The sequence below is a fragment of the Ciconia boyciana genome, chromosome 5, assembly GCF_034638445.1.
Source record: "Ciconia boyciana chromosome 5, ASM3463844v1, whole genome shotgun sequence".
Taxonomy (NCBI): domain Eukaryota; kingdom Metazoa; phylum Chordata; class Aves; order Ciconiiformes; family Ciconiidae; genus Ciconia; species Ciconia boyciana.
Genome location: NC_132938.1, coordinates 37,801,682 through 37,815,570, shown reverse-complemented (window position 1 = coordinate 37,815,570; position 13,889 = coordinate 37,801,682). Strand labels below are relative to the sequence as shown.

Here is a 13,889-nt window from a genome sequence, read left to right as displayed (position 1 = left end):
CCCCACCAACTAGCAAAAAGGAAGCACAAGCTTTCTTAGGGTTTCTTGTGGGTTTTTGAAGAATGCATATTCCAAATTACAGTCTGATCGTAAGCCCTCTCTACCAAGTGACTCTGAAGAAGAACAATTTCAAATGGGGCCCAGAGCAACATCAAGCCTTTGAACAAACTAAACGGGAGATAGTTCATACAGTAGCCTTTGGGCCAGTCTGGGCAGGACAAGATGTAAAAAGTGTGCTCTACACCGCAGCCGGGGAGAACGGCCCTACCTGGAGCCTCTGGCAGAAAGCACCAGGGAGACTCGAAGTCAACCCTTAAGGTTTTGGAGTCGGGGATACAGAGGATCCGAGGCCCACTATACTCCAACTGAAAAAGAGATATTGGCAGCATATGAAGGGGTTTGAGCTGCTTCAGAAGTGGTTGGTACTGAAGCACAGCTCCTCCTGACACCCCGACTGCCGGTGCTGGGCTGGATGTTCAAAGGGAGGATCCCCTCTACACATCATGCAACTGATGCTACGTGGAGTAAGTGAATCACACTGATAACACAACAGGCTCAAATAGGAAGCCCCAGTTACCCAAGAATCTTGGAAGTAATTATGGAATGGCCAGAAGGCAAAAATTTCAGAATACCACCAGAAGAGGAGGTGACACATGGAGGAAAAGGCCCCACTGTACAATAAACTGCCAGAAAATGAGAAGCAATATGCACTGTTCACTGATGGGTCCTGTCGTCTTGTAGGAAAGCATTGGAGATAGAAAGCTGCTGTATGGAGTCCTATACGACAAGTTGCAGAAACTGCTGAAGGAGAAGGTGAATCAAGTCAGTTTCCAGAGGTGAAAGCTATCCAGTTGGCTTTAGACATGGCTGACCAAGAAAAGTGGCCAGTACTTCATCTCTACACTGACTCATGGATGGTGGCAAATGCCCTGTGGGGGTGGTTACAGCAACAGAAGCAGAGCAACTGGCAGCGCAGAGGGAAACCCATCTGGGCTGCTGCACTGTGGCAAGATATTGCTGCCTGGGTAGAGAACCTGGTTGTAAAAGTACGTCACGTAGATGCTCATGTACCTGAGTCGGGCCACTGAAGAACATCAGGACAACCAGCAGGTGGATCAGGCTGCTAAGACTGAAGTGGCTCAGGTGGATCTGGACTGGCAACATAAGGGTGAATTATTTATAGCTTGGTGGGCCCATGACACCTCAGGCCATCAAGGAAGAGATGCAACATATAGACGGGCTCATGATCGAGGGGTGGGCTTGACCATGGACACTATTGCACAGGTTATCCATGAACGTGAAACATGCGCTGCAGTCAAACAAGCCAAGTGGTTAAAGCCTCTGTGGTATGGAGGATGATGGCTGAAATAGAAATATGGGGAGGCCTGGCAGATTGCTTATATCACACTCCCACAAACCCACCAAGGCAAGCGCCATGTGCTCACCATGGTGGAAGCAACCACCAGATGGCTGGAAACATATCCCGTATCCCATGCCACCACCCAGAACACTATCCTGGGACTTGAAAAGCAAGTCCTATGGTGACATGGCACCCCAGAGTGAATTGAGTCAGACAACGGGACTCATTTCCAAAACAACCTCATAGACACCTGGGCCAAAGAGCATGGCATTGAGCGGGTATATCACATCCCTTGTCATGCACCAGCCTCTGGGAAAATTGAACGATACAATGGACTGTTAAAGACTACACTGAGAGCAATGGGTGCAGGGATGTTTAAACACTGGGATACACATTTAGCAAAGGCTACCTGGTTAGTCAACACTGGGGGATCTGCCAATCGAGCTGGCCCTCCCCAATCAAAACTTTTACTGTCGAAGGAGATAAAGTCCCTGTAGTGCATATGAAAAATATGCTGGAGAAGACAGTCTGGGTTATTCCTGCCTCGAGCAAAGGAAAACCCGTTTGTGGGATTGCTTTTGCTCAAGGACCTGGGTGCACTTGGTGGGTGATGCGGGAGGATGGGGAATTCTGCTATGTATCTCAAGGGGATTTGATTTGGGGTGAGAATAGCCCGAAGGACTGTTGTGACAGATGGTGCCCGAAGTCATGGACTAAATGAACACAACAAACATTTTATAGGGAATTATATCTGTATGTATATATCAAAAGACAGGAAACGTGGTGGTGATTAATTGGAAAGGGTGGGACCTGGGCATGGCATAGATAGTATAGAATAAGGGGTGGATACTGCCCTGGTTTCGGCTGGGATAGAGCTAATTTTCTTCCTAGTAGCTGGTATAGTGCTGTGTTTTGGATTTAGAATGAGAATAATGTTGGTAACACACTGATGTTTGAGTTGTTGCTAAGCAGTGTTTATATTAAATCAAGGACTTTTCAGCTTCTCATGCTCTACTGACTGAGAAGGCTGGAGATGCACAAGAAGCTGGGAGGGGGCACAGCCAGGACAGCTGACCCAAGCTGGCCAAAGGGCTATTCCATACCATATGACGTCATGCTCAGTATAGAAACTGGGGGAAAGCTGGCCAGCGGGCTGCTGCTCCGGAACTGGCTGGGCATTGGTCAGCAGGTGGTGAGCAGTTGCATTGTGCATCACTTGCCTTTTATATTCTTTTATCTTTTTTTTTCCCCCCCTTCCTTTTCTGTCCTATTAAACTGTCTTTATCTCAACCCACAATTCTTACTTCTGGGTTTGGTTTTTTTTCCTTCCTTTTTTCCCCGATTCTCTCCCCCATTGCACTGGGAGGGGGAGTGAGTGAACGGCTGTGTGGTGTTTAGCTGCCTGCCAGGTTAAACCACAACATTTACAAACAGAAATGATGCCGCTCTCACCTCCTTCCAAGGAGGTACTGCTTGTCATTTCTTCTCAGTGATGGCAGGTTCTTGGTGGGAAAAAAAGAAACATTCGAAGATTAAGAATTTTTAAATCTGAATTTAATTTGTCTAGTGTCTTCCAATTCCTCTTTTACTTCCTGCAGCTCTATTATAGTCTTACTGGAGAAAAAGAGTTGCATGCCTACATATGTCAGATGTAAATAACCATTTGTGCTAGACAATGAGTCCAAATACTATTTCTGATTTTTTGTTACTGTTATTGGGAAGGAGATAGATATAATTAATACCGTATAAATCTTTTTTTATATCCCAGCAACAGTGGTAACATAGAGGATGGTGTAGCACCTGTTGCCTCCTCAAGAGCATAAAACACATTATTTGACCCTATTCAACACAGACAGTCAGTTGTTTAAAAGCACTGCCCAAGGATTTCTCTAGCATAGAGAGCTAACTTAGCACTTATTTAGTAGCCAGCTTTTGTTCCCACTGGTCCCAAGCCTAATATTTGTGACAGTGCTCTCCCTGAAGTCTGCTTTCCACTAATACTAATTAGTGTTTGGTCTTCAGACTTTAGGACTAGGAGACAGGAAAGTGAAATAAAGCTTTCCAAATTTACTTCCCCAAGAGTGCTCCTTTGACACCACCAAGGCTCTGGGCTTGTGCTTCAGCGTCCTTTGCCCTCTCTTCCCACCAGAGAAACATTATCTTCATAAATGTGTCTAGATACTTTTTTCTTTTTTCTTTTTTTTTCCAATAAGCTGGGATACTTGGTAGCTGTTCACCTGAAGTGCCGGCTCTCAGTGTTTATGTCCTGACTGAGGTACAGGACAGTATAGGCTGTCTTCATCCATGTTACGCAGAAACCTTTCACATCCATCCATCACCCACAAAAGCTCCTCAGCTCAGAGGAAAAGACAAGGTAGAGGGGGGGAGGAACCTTTTAAAAATAAAATTGAATCATTGCACCTCTCTGAAATGAGAAAGTGGTGAGCTGATGTCTGAGTAGTGAATATTGATCAGGAAATATGGAAAAGCTTTCCCTGAGGCATCCTACTTATCTGTCTTCGAAATAAATGGAAGAATGCTCTAGTTCAAAGTATTTACAATCCACAGGTAATGCAAATAATAAACCACCTAAAAGTCCTTCCTGCTCCTACAGGAGCAATTAGACATCCCAACCCAAATCTGAAGCTTTGCGGTGCTTAGAGGCTCTACTGCCTTTATTACGTATCCATAGTTGGGACATGGGTGGCAGCATAAGAAGGGGCTATTTTCACTTAGATGAAAGATGCTTTTTTGCCTCTTTTGGAAAAAGCAGTTGGGAATGTTTTCCATGTCCTGCATGCTTCCTTTCCCTCCATAAAAATAAAGGAGAGATCTTTGAAATCCTTCAGCAGAAAGTATCAAGTAAGCAGTATAATGAAGAATTTAGACTTCGCTTTTCAGAGAAAAAGGTGAAATGTTATTTATTTATTTATTTATTACATTATTAAATGAAGGCTGAATTTAGATGATACTTGCTAATGAATTGTCATGTAGCATCATGTCAGGCCTCCTTTTATGATAGCTGTGTTGTTCTGTTTAATTTCAAAATCATTCAAATACTGTGTTTTTTTCTTACCAATGCATAGGTACTTCATGAAGAAACGACAATACCAGGAACTGATTTGAAGTTATCTTACTTAAGCTCCAGGGCTGCAGGATATAAATCTGTTCTGAAGATTACTATGACCCAATCTGTTATACCATTTAATTTAATGAAGGTTCATCTTATGGTGGCAGTGGTGGGAAGACTTTTCCAAAAATGGTTCCCTGCTTCCCCAAATCTGGCTTACACTTTCATATGGGATAAAACTGATGCATACAACCAGAGAGTCTATGGATTATCTGAAGCTGTTGGTATGTGTGTTATGGAGTTTTTTTGTATTTTTGCTTTTGTCTTGAAAATAGGGAAGCACATCTCAAATACTTGTATCTGTTAAGTAGAAAATGTTTAGAAGAATAAGATGAGAAATAACAATGGATATTAAAATATATTAGAAAATAGTAATCTAAACTTTGAATTATACGAAAAAATTTCCTTTGGAAGGAAAAAAGAGACCACAGTCATTTTTCACTTCTAGTTCTTCCCCAGGAAGTAGCCCTCAGCCTAATAATGCAGTATGGTATTTAGTCTGCACACTCCTTGTACTTTAGAGCACAATAGCATTCTGACATACTTCACAAAATGGCTTTCCTCTGTACCTGTCCTAATCCACTTACTTTTAATAACTAAAATTATTTTAATAACCTGAGATTGCTTTTTAAAGGATTTTGGAATTCTGTTTAATATTTTCAATACATCTAAGGAAGCCATAGGGATTTTCAGGTAGCCTGGGAGAGCAGAAGAATGTATGTAGTTTAAGGAAATCACATTCTTTAAAGTCTTCTTTTGAACAAGATCCTATACTTAATGAGGAAATTTACTGTTATTTCAGTGTCTGTAGGTTATGAATATGAGTCTTGCTTGGATCTAACTCTCTGGGAAAAGCGGACTGCCATTTTGCAGGGTTATGAACTGGATGCCTCCAACATGGGTGGCTGGACATTGGATAAACATCATGTATTGGATGTTCAGAATGGTAAGGAGTTCATTTTCTTCTTGCTAATTTTAATACTCAGCTGCACTTCAGGTATCTCATTCTAACTTTTCAAATGTTTGCTTTGTTATTTTTAAAAAGGAAATTATGGAATGTTTTGCATATGGTAAATGCTTTGAGCTTTACAGCGTATGTCATGTTTCTTTATCCTATAAATACATTTGCATTAATAATTTCATCTAACAGTCTCAGCCTGTGTTCGATATGTTTACCAAAGAAAACCAACCCAAAAATGTTGAAACTGTTTTTAAAAACTGAGTGATGCTAAGGAGACACTATTTCTAAAGCAATTTTACGTGACAGCATTGTTATTTGGATTAACTGTATGTTACTAGTATCTTGAACAATGTTTTCACTTCCAATTTTCACAATGAGTGAAAATTAAACAGCAATAGGAGACATTCCTGCCAAACTGAGAGCTCTTCACTCCCAATATTAAATCCCACATTTATACAGGAGGTGTTCCTTTTCATGACATGATACCCCCAGCCCCAGAACGGGGCTTAGCACATGCGTACCATCTCTTCTGGAGGATGAGCACTCATTTACACTCTCTTCCTGTTTAAATCCTTCCCTGAGGTGAATCCTCCCTGGGATGCTGTGGTCGGATCAGCACACAGCAGGTGACGAATGATGCTGCCTTGAGTCAGCAAGGGCACTCGTGCCCCTTGTTCCAGGACAGAGTCCAGTTGCTAGTGAGCAAGTCTTCCTTAATTTCAGTGGAAAGATGAGGAGCAATACACATTTATAAGAACTGTGCCTTGGCACCAAGGTAAATTTGTCCAGTATGCTGCTCAGCAACTGTCTGGAGGGTGCCATGCTAAGGAAACCCCATCTCAACACTAAACAGGAGCTTATTTGGAAAAATTTGGCTGGAAGCATGTAAGAAGGGTGAAATAAACAGAGTTGCATGGCTCAAGATGGGAGTTGGTCACACTGGATTTTTATGCAAAGGAGGAGCCCAGAAGTAATTCAGCGGGAAGAACATCGCTTCTGCAGTACTTGGTGTCCCTTGGAGGTCTCCCACTAGTACACTGAGCTTATTGTGGGATATGCTAATCACCACCTAAAGCATTGCTTCTGACTGGTAGAAAAACAAGGTAACCAAATCAAGGGAAAAAGTGTCATTGTGCCTAATTTAAAATGTCAAAAAAACCCTGTGCAAATTATTGTAAGGTAATCCATCTAAAAATGTAAAGAGCTATAATTATAAATATATATATATAAGATTGATTCTGTTTGCAAGGTAAATTGATGGTAGCTTTAAATTATGTTCAAAAGTACATTTGACAAGTAATGACTTTTCAAAGTGACGTGGATCTAATTGAATAAATGAAGTGGAGAGTTGTAATGACAAGGTGGATGAGCTGGAGAAATTTATTCAGAGGAGAGTGCAGACAGTGTTTGTACGGACACCTCGAACTACTGCAGTAAATAGTCTAATGTACATCTTTTAGTCTGTGATAATAGAGGAGAAATGTGAAGGACCAATTTTTCAAGGTAATGACAGAATAAATCAGGTGCAATAGTGCACTGTGCTGACTTGTAGAATTCCTCTGATGAAAATTATAGAACTCAGCTCTTTCAGGCAAAATTATGGTGCCATGATTGTCATAAATGATGTAATCATAGGAGAGGGGATTTCGTATACTGTTAATGCATTCTGGCTCTAACTAGTCATGAAAAATGCGTTCTCCCTCTTTTGATTTAGATTACTTATTTAGATTACTTGCCATTAAGTTTCCATAAACCATTTTCATTCTTCCCAATTTTATCATGTATATTGATTTTACATTTATAATCTCCTAAATTTTATAACATTAAAAAGTAGCAAAGACACCTAAAACATTTAAAGAGTTTTTATTTTTTCTCATATCTTTCAGTATAAAGAGTACATTTTGGGGGGAGAGAGAGGAATACATCTGCAATGTCTTGTAAGCATCTCCAAAGAGAAATGTATCCCTCAGCCCCAAACTGCCTCTGAAACTCTGGGCACACAATCAATAAAACACGTATCACTCTAAATTACGAAGTGACACGTGGTTTACATAGATTATACCACAGAAAGACATATTGTGATTTACAAGTAAAACCATAATAGCTGACCATTTGTAGAGTACACCTCGATGGATTCATTGAGAGATATAATAATGAGGGTCCTGGCAACATTTTAACACTGTAAATTCACACTTTTTTCCTGAGACTGAAGATTTAACATAAAGCATGCATTTTTCTTCTCAGATTTCCTATGGAGGCTATAAGGAAGAAAAATACTGCTGGCACATTGCTTTGTCTTCACGAAATTATTGTTCCTTTCATGCCTCAAAGCAGAATTAAGTTTAAGAGGCAGGTTGGCCTGGCACCACATTTTTTTTGTTGTTTTGACATTTTTAATAACTGCCTATAACTGCAGACATGGTATTGAGGCAGACTTTGTTGCCAGAGGTACATTTTTATTGTGAGCTGAGTAAAAAGTCTTTTATAATGTAAAATTGAGGCAATCTCCAACTTTTTGAAGTAGCTCTTTAATTAATATTTACAATTTGCAGCAGTAATACACTTTAGATTACATTTGACATAATATTCATAATTAGTTATAGTAAGACTTTAGGAATACTATAGTAAGACTTTAGGAATTTGCAAATATAATTTTTTTCTTTTTTACAATACATGCCCAGTTAGAATTTCAGTCATTTCTGGGGAATTTCAAAACTGTAAGGATTTAGGAACACAGACCTTGATTTCATTCTGTACACCTTGCATTTCCTTCAACATGACAGGTTTTATTCTGAATTATAACTATTAAAATTATTAACATTTAAAAATAAGAACAACTGAAAACTTGTTTGGGTTTTAAATGCTAGTATATTTACTATTTCTACTACACTTTGTGGGCAAGATAATTTAATGCTTTGTGTTTTGGTGTGTCTGTGACAAATATAACTATAAATGTTTTAATAAAGTTCTGTTACTTGTAGTGAGAAAAATATGGTGGTGAAACAATTAAAAGTCCATTAAATTGTATTAATCAACTAAAAGAATATTTAGAAAACTTATGCATCATTTTATGTACATACATTCAAAGTTTTTATAAACTATTTTTTTGTGTGTGTTTCTTATATTATCTGCCAGGAATCCTCTACAAAGGAAATGGTGAAAATCAATTTATATCTCAGCAACCCCCAGTTGTTAGTAGCATTATGGGCAATGGAAGACGACGCAGCATCTCCTGTCCAAGTTGTAATGGTCAAGCTGATGGTAATAAATTACTGGCTCCAGTTGCCTTAGCTTGTGGGATAGATGGCAGTCTTTACGTGGGGGATTTCAATTATGTTCGGCGGATATTCCCATCTGGAAATGTAACTAGTGTTCTGGAGCTAAGGTATGTTTTTTCTCATCTCAGACTTTTGGAGTTGTGAATTATTGTTGCAAACTATAGTATGGAATAGATTTCTGACGTTGTGTAAGTTAAAGTTTCCAAATCCTTTTGGGAACAAAAAAAGTCGAGTCAAAAGATTTTAATACATTTGAAGTATTTAGAACTAAAGTGAAAAAAATTTACCCTGGTAAAATATTTTAACTATGCTTATCTAAACTGTGAGAATTTAATCTACCCAAAGTAATTATTCTGTGGATTTTAAGAGTTAACCTACATAGTTGATATGAGTGGACAAAAGACAATCATTCATCACTTCACTAATGATAGATGTAAATGTTGCCTTCTTTTCATCTTTTAACATCCTTTCTGAATGTTTTTCTAATAATGTTTTCCTGTTCTTTTTTACTTGCTCCCACCAAGAAATAAAGATTTTAGACATAGGTAAGCATTCCTTAAGGAAGATTTATATTTTTCTAAGTGTTCTTTTTTCTTTTTTAACAAATGAATGCTTATAATGGAGAAGTCATTTCTGAGATGTATTATTAGAAAAGAGGAGTATTTTTCAAAAATAATGAGTTCATATGTTTTAGTTATGTCAGCTGTCAGGCTGTATCGTCCTTTCGGATACGAGTTCCTCTTTTCTCATCACTCTCTGTCCACAGTCAGGCTTCTTTTTATGCTTGTGTATGCCCTCCTTTGCTGTCCCCTCATCTCTGCTCACTCCTGTTCCTTGCTGGCAACACTTTTGCTGATCCTATGAAAACTCACTCGTTAATCAGATACCCCAAATACAATGAGAATGGCATATAAGTAATAAAATTATCAAAGTATCAAGTGAGTTCATTTCATTAGCCTTTTGATGCTGAGTCCTTTCAGGCTCACATTTAACAGATTTGTTGCTTTAAAGGTGAACTTCTCTTAATAATGAAAGTTGAAATTGTCCCATAATAACACAACTCTAGGAGTTAAGATTTTAAAGTACACCAAGATTCATAAGACTGGTCATAAAAACAATAGTAATCAGAACGATGGTAGTACAGCATTCATCCGTCTTGGCATTGCTACAATAGTGGCAAGAACAGAAGAGAAGAAGGTAGATGCTTAGAATTGCTGCGCCACAGCAGCCGATGCTGATAAGGAGACAAAAACAGAGTTATGGTAAAATCTTATTGGATACATGAAACTCTGCAAGACTTTGTGGTGGAACTGCAAAGTACAGGGCTTAGCAGCCCCGCTGGTCCCTTTTGCTCTGGTTTTTGCTGCCAATTGTTTTCCTTCCTTGTTTTTAAACAAATCCCAGTGTCATATATCAGTTCTCCTTTTTTTAAAATTCACTTTGCTTTGGACATACTTCTTTATGAGGAAGGGGTTTATGTTTAAAAAAGTGTGTTTCAAGTATGTTAGGCAAAAAATTCCATGACTAAATAAGGTGTTTGCATTGGCGCTAATGATCAGAATTGGGAGCTGATGCACAGTCTAGCTGGTTTTATGTTATTTTCCAGGTGTGACTCAGAGGCAATCTCTTCTATGTGGTGGTTTTAGGTTTTCACTATTACGTTTAATTTGCATGTGTTCCACTACTTTTAAAAAAATTATATCCCTTGTGGTATCATAAAGTTGTGATTGCAGCTGGATAAGACATTGTCTTGGCAAATGTATGGTATAGGGAATAATACTCAAAATGGGAATTTGGAATGGACAAACAGGATTAAGGAACGGACGTGTAGTGTGGTTTATTTTGCTGTGATTTAGTAGCGACACCCTCTTCTACCTCTGGCAGAACTGTGGTCATAGGCTCAACTGCGGCGTTTCAGAAACTAGATCTCTGCATGTAAGAAAAGTTGGTGGGGGAGAACATTGAAGCTTTTATCCTTTATTCATGCCTACACATGCAGAAGCTCTGGGTAGCGAAATTGCAATCATATTGCACAAATTAATGTAACAGCATTTTCATGGGCTCGTATATTGGCTGTAAGTGGGGGTTCCTCCGGAGGCAGAAGGAGGCGTAGAGGACCGTGGAGAACTGGCTCTGCAGGAGCGGTTGTGGAGCCAGTGGGCAGGCAGTGTGGAGCCCACGGTGCAGCCTGACATGGTCTACTAAGAGTTTGAGTCGTCTTTCCCATCTTAAAACATTTTCCCAGTGTCCACTCTTAGCCTTAGGGGTTTGCTGCTCAGGGGCTTCCTAAGCCAAGAGTGGCATCTTTATGCTTAATATCGCCTGACAGCTTTTTATTCTATTAATTTAGCTGATTTTTATTTAACACATGTAAACTTTTAGGATCCACCAAATCCTGTGGCCATGGGTTCCCCAGCTTAAGGACACACCATGAGACCAGATAGCTTCTTTTGCCTGTGTGAAGTCGTGCAGAGCCCTGTGAAATGCTGAGGAGATTTCTATTTAAATTGTGGTTTGGAAAACAGCCTCAACAATGTATATATTTTTGCAATATATAATTACTAGATATCGAAACTAAGAAAATGCACTAAAATATGCATTCCCCAAGTAAAACTAATGAACGAGGCTAAATACTAGTTCAGATCTATTACCTGTTCAAGCATTGAACTTTCCTCACCTATAAACACAGTGCTTCAGCACAGCGAGTGCTGTGCCTCCCACCTCAAGGAGCCTGTACTCTAAATTAGAGAGACAATGCATATCAAATTTATCCTCTCATGTACCAGTGACCTAACATTTTTTCAATCTCAAAGCTGAACTGATGTCTTTATACACACTGCTGCCTGTGGGTGATTAATGCTGATAGGCATTCATGGAAGAAGTAATTTTTAGAAGGACTTTGAAGACAGGGAGGTCATTTGTAGGCTATGGCGGTATCCCAAGTCTGTAGAGAGACAGAAAAAAGTTTAGCAAAACCTAAAAACAGCTTTGAGGGTATATGGTTTAGAAGGCACAGAGCGGATGGGAGAGAGAGGAGGACTGAAGCAGGAAGAGTATTTTTTAAAAATTCGTGCATGGAGAGTAATGCAGGTGATCTGACAGCTGAAGAATTAAAAGATCAGTGTAAGCAAGATAAAATTATGCAATGGGAAATAGATCATTACAGCTCTGTGTGTGTGTGTTTGCCCACGTGTGTGTGCACTTCAAATTTGAAGCACTGTTACTACTATTTGGCATAGACAGAACAAGTTAATTTGTAGTCATTTGTCTTTATAGGAGCCCATGTCGGTATGTAACTGCATGTTTTTCAGAGCTACTGACAGCAATTAGGCGATACTGAATGAGTCAAGAAGTCACTGACTGTGGATTTTACTTTGCGTTTGTTGTTATTGGTAGAAGGCAGAAGCTTAATATTATTTCAAGCTACAATGAAATAGAATAAACTCTGTGCAGCTTCCAGCTGCTGGCTGCTTATCCCTGTACTATTTTTGAGGTCTGCATAGTGCGCATAGATGTTTTCTGGCTAGAAAACAAACGTGGTTTTCACTGGACAGTTACTCAGTTCCTCAAACTGTGCCTTGCTCCTGTGAATTAATGAGGTTTTTCTATCAGCTAAAGCTACCTCAGCTTTTTAACCTCCGCTTGTAAAGAAACGCTGGTTAAGCCTGTTGTATTATCTCAGAAAGGAGCCATTAGACATCTACGTATGACAAACTGGAGAGTTTTTATTGATTCAATAGTAATATCCTATGCACTCCCAACTGTTGGTTTTTTTTTATAAAATGAGAAAACATCCTTCAATTATCAGCTGAATTTTTTTGTTTTGATGAGGATACACTACTCACTATGACAACTCATCCCAAATAAGAAGAGCTTTGTCATTTTTATTGAATTAATTAAAACATAGAAAGGTTTTCATATTTATGAAGAAAACAGCTTTAAAAATTCTTTTTAGAAAGAAATAATTGTGTTAGGCATAAATTATTTAGTTAGTGATTTGATGAGTCTTTATTCCAACAATTGAAAAATATGACTGAGGCAATGTTAGATGAGTTGAAGAGAAGTAGTTTATTTTAGATTTTAGTAGGATAAGAAAGGACTTTATTTTAAATTACATTTAAATAAAATTTAATTGCACATTTCACATTTTGCAATGTGTTTATATTTGAAGTGTCTGCAAAGTTTCTTAAAGACCAAAGTAATCATGTGAATGGGTGTAATTTAATTTGCAGTCTATAGAGGTATAAATAATTCGTACACTACATAGTGATCATATTAAATGATCTCTGTGTAAATTAAGGTTTCGAAAATACCTTTCAACTATTTAGCACATTGGCAATAATAGATTTCTAACAGACAGAGATTTAAAGTAAGCCTACCTTTAATTGTTTTCAGACATGCTGTACAACACTCAGCTCTATAGCAGAGCTTTTTAAGAGGTGCTAATCACTATGTATTTGATTTCATTAGTCTGCTTCACTTGGTTTCTTCGTTCTGAACCAGCATGCTAAAAGTCTTAAAACCAAAGAAAATCCTAATTATGCAACACATTTTTTCTGTGTTTTTGTAATTGGATAGCTATAAAAATCTGTCCCTGCTAAAAGACATAATTTGTTCACAAGTTGTTCCTGTTGGTCTCTTGTTGCTTTTTCCAAGTGTCAGTACATAAAAATGTGTTACATTAGCACAGTTATGTATTTACAAAACGTGAAGTATAGCGTTCTGCGAACAGATGTTTGGCTATCACCAAGACTGGTAGATCTGTTTAAGCAGCGCTTTTGCAAACATCAGAAGTGGGACTGACTGTTCTGACACTCTGCTTCAATCCATTAGGAGAGCATCTGAAATTACCTCCTGTATTTACATGACCTTATTTCAGCTCTTCATGCCATAAATTAGGTCAGGAATCCCAACTGCAGTGGGTTAAGTTTCTACATCATAATATATCAACCCAAAAGGTACTCTCCAGGGCTGTTTTTTTCACCAGCAGGGGAGAAAAGACAGTAATTCTCAATTATGTGGCACCAGTGGAGAGGCAAAATGTACGTTTCTGGGAAAATGGTTAGCAATATATATTTTGACTGTAATAAAGACTGTGTTGGCATAGTTAGCAGTTTTGTGCCAATGTGTACAGTTATTTGAAATATGATGCTGAGTTAA

The 13,889-nt window shown here is 38.7% G+C and overlaps 1 protein-coding gene across 9 annotated transcripts in view; it reads left to right on the top strand.

Annotated features, from left to right (window-relative positions):
* Positions 1-13,889, top strand: part of TENM3 (teneurin transmembrane protein 3) — a 503,184-nt gene that overhangs the window by 449,437 nt on the left and 39,858 nt on the right. For all 9 annotated transcript variants that reach the window (XM_072861207.1, XM_072861209.1, XM_072861205.1 and 6 more), the window contains 3 exons: positions 4,447-4,714; positions 5,293-5,436; positions 8,587-8,836. In XM_072861207.1, the coding sequence (XP_072717308.1) occupies positions 4,447-4,714; positions 5,293-5,436; positions 8,587-8,836 (662 nt within the window). The remainder of the gene's footprint in view (positions 1-4,446; positions 4,715-5,292; positions 5,437-8,586; positions 8,837-13,889) is intronic.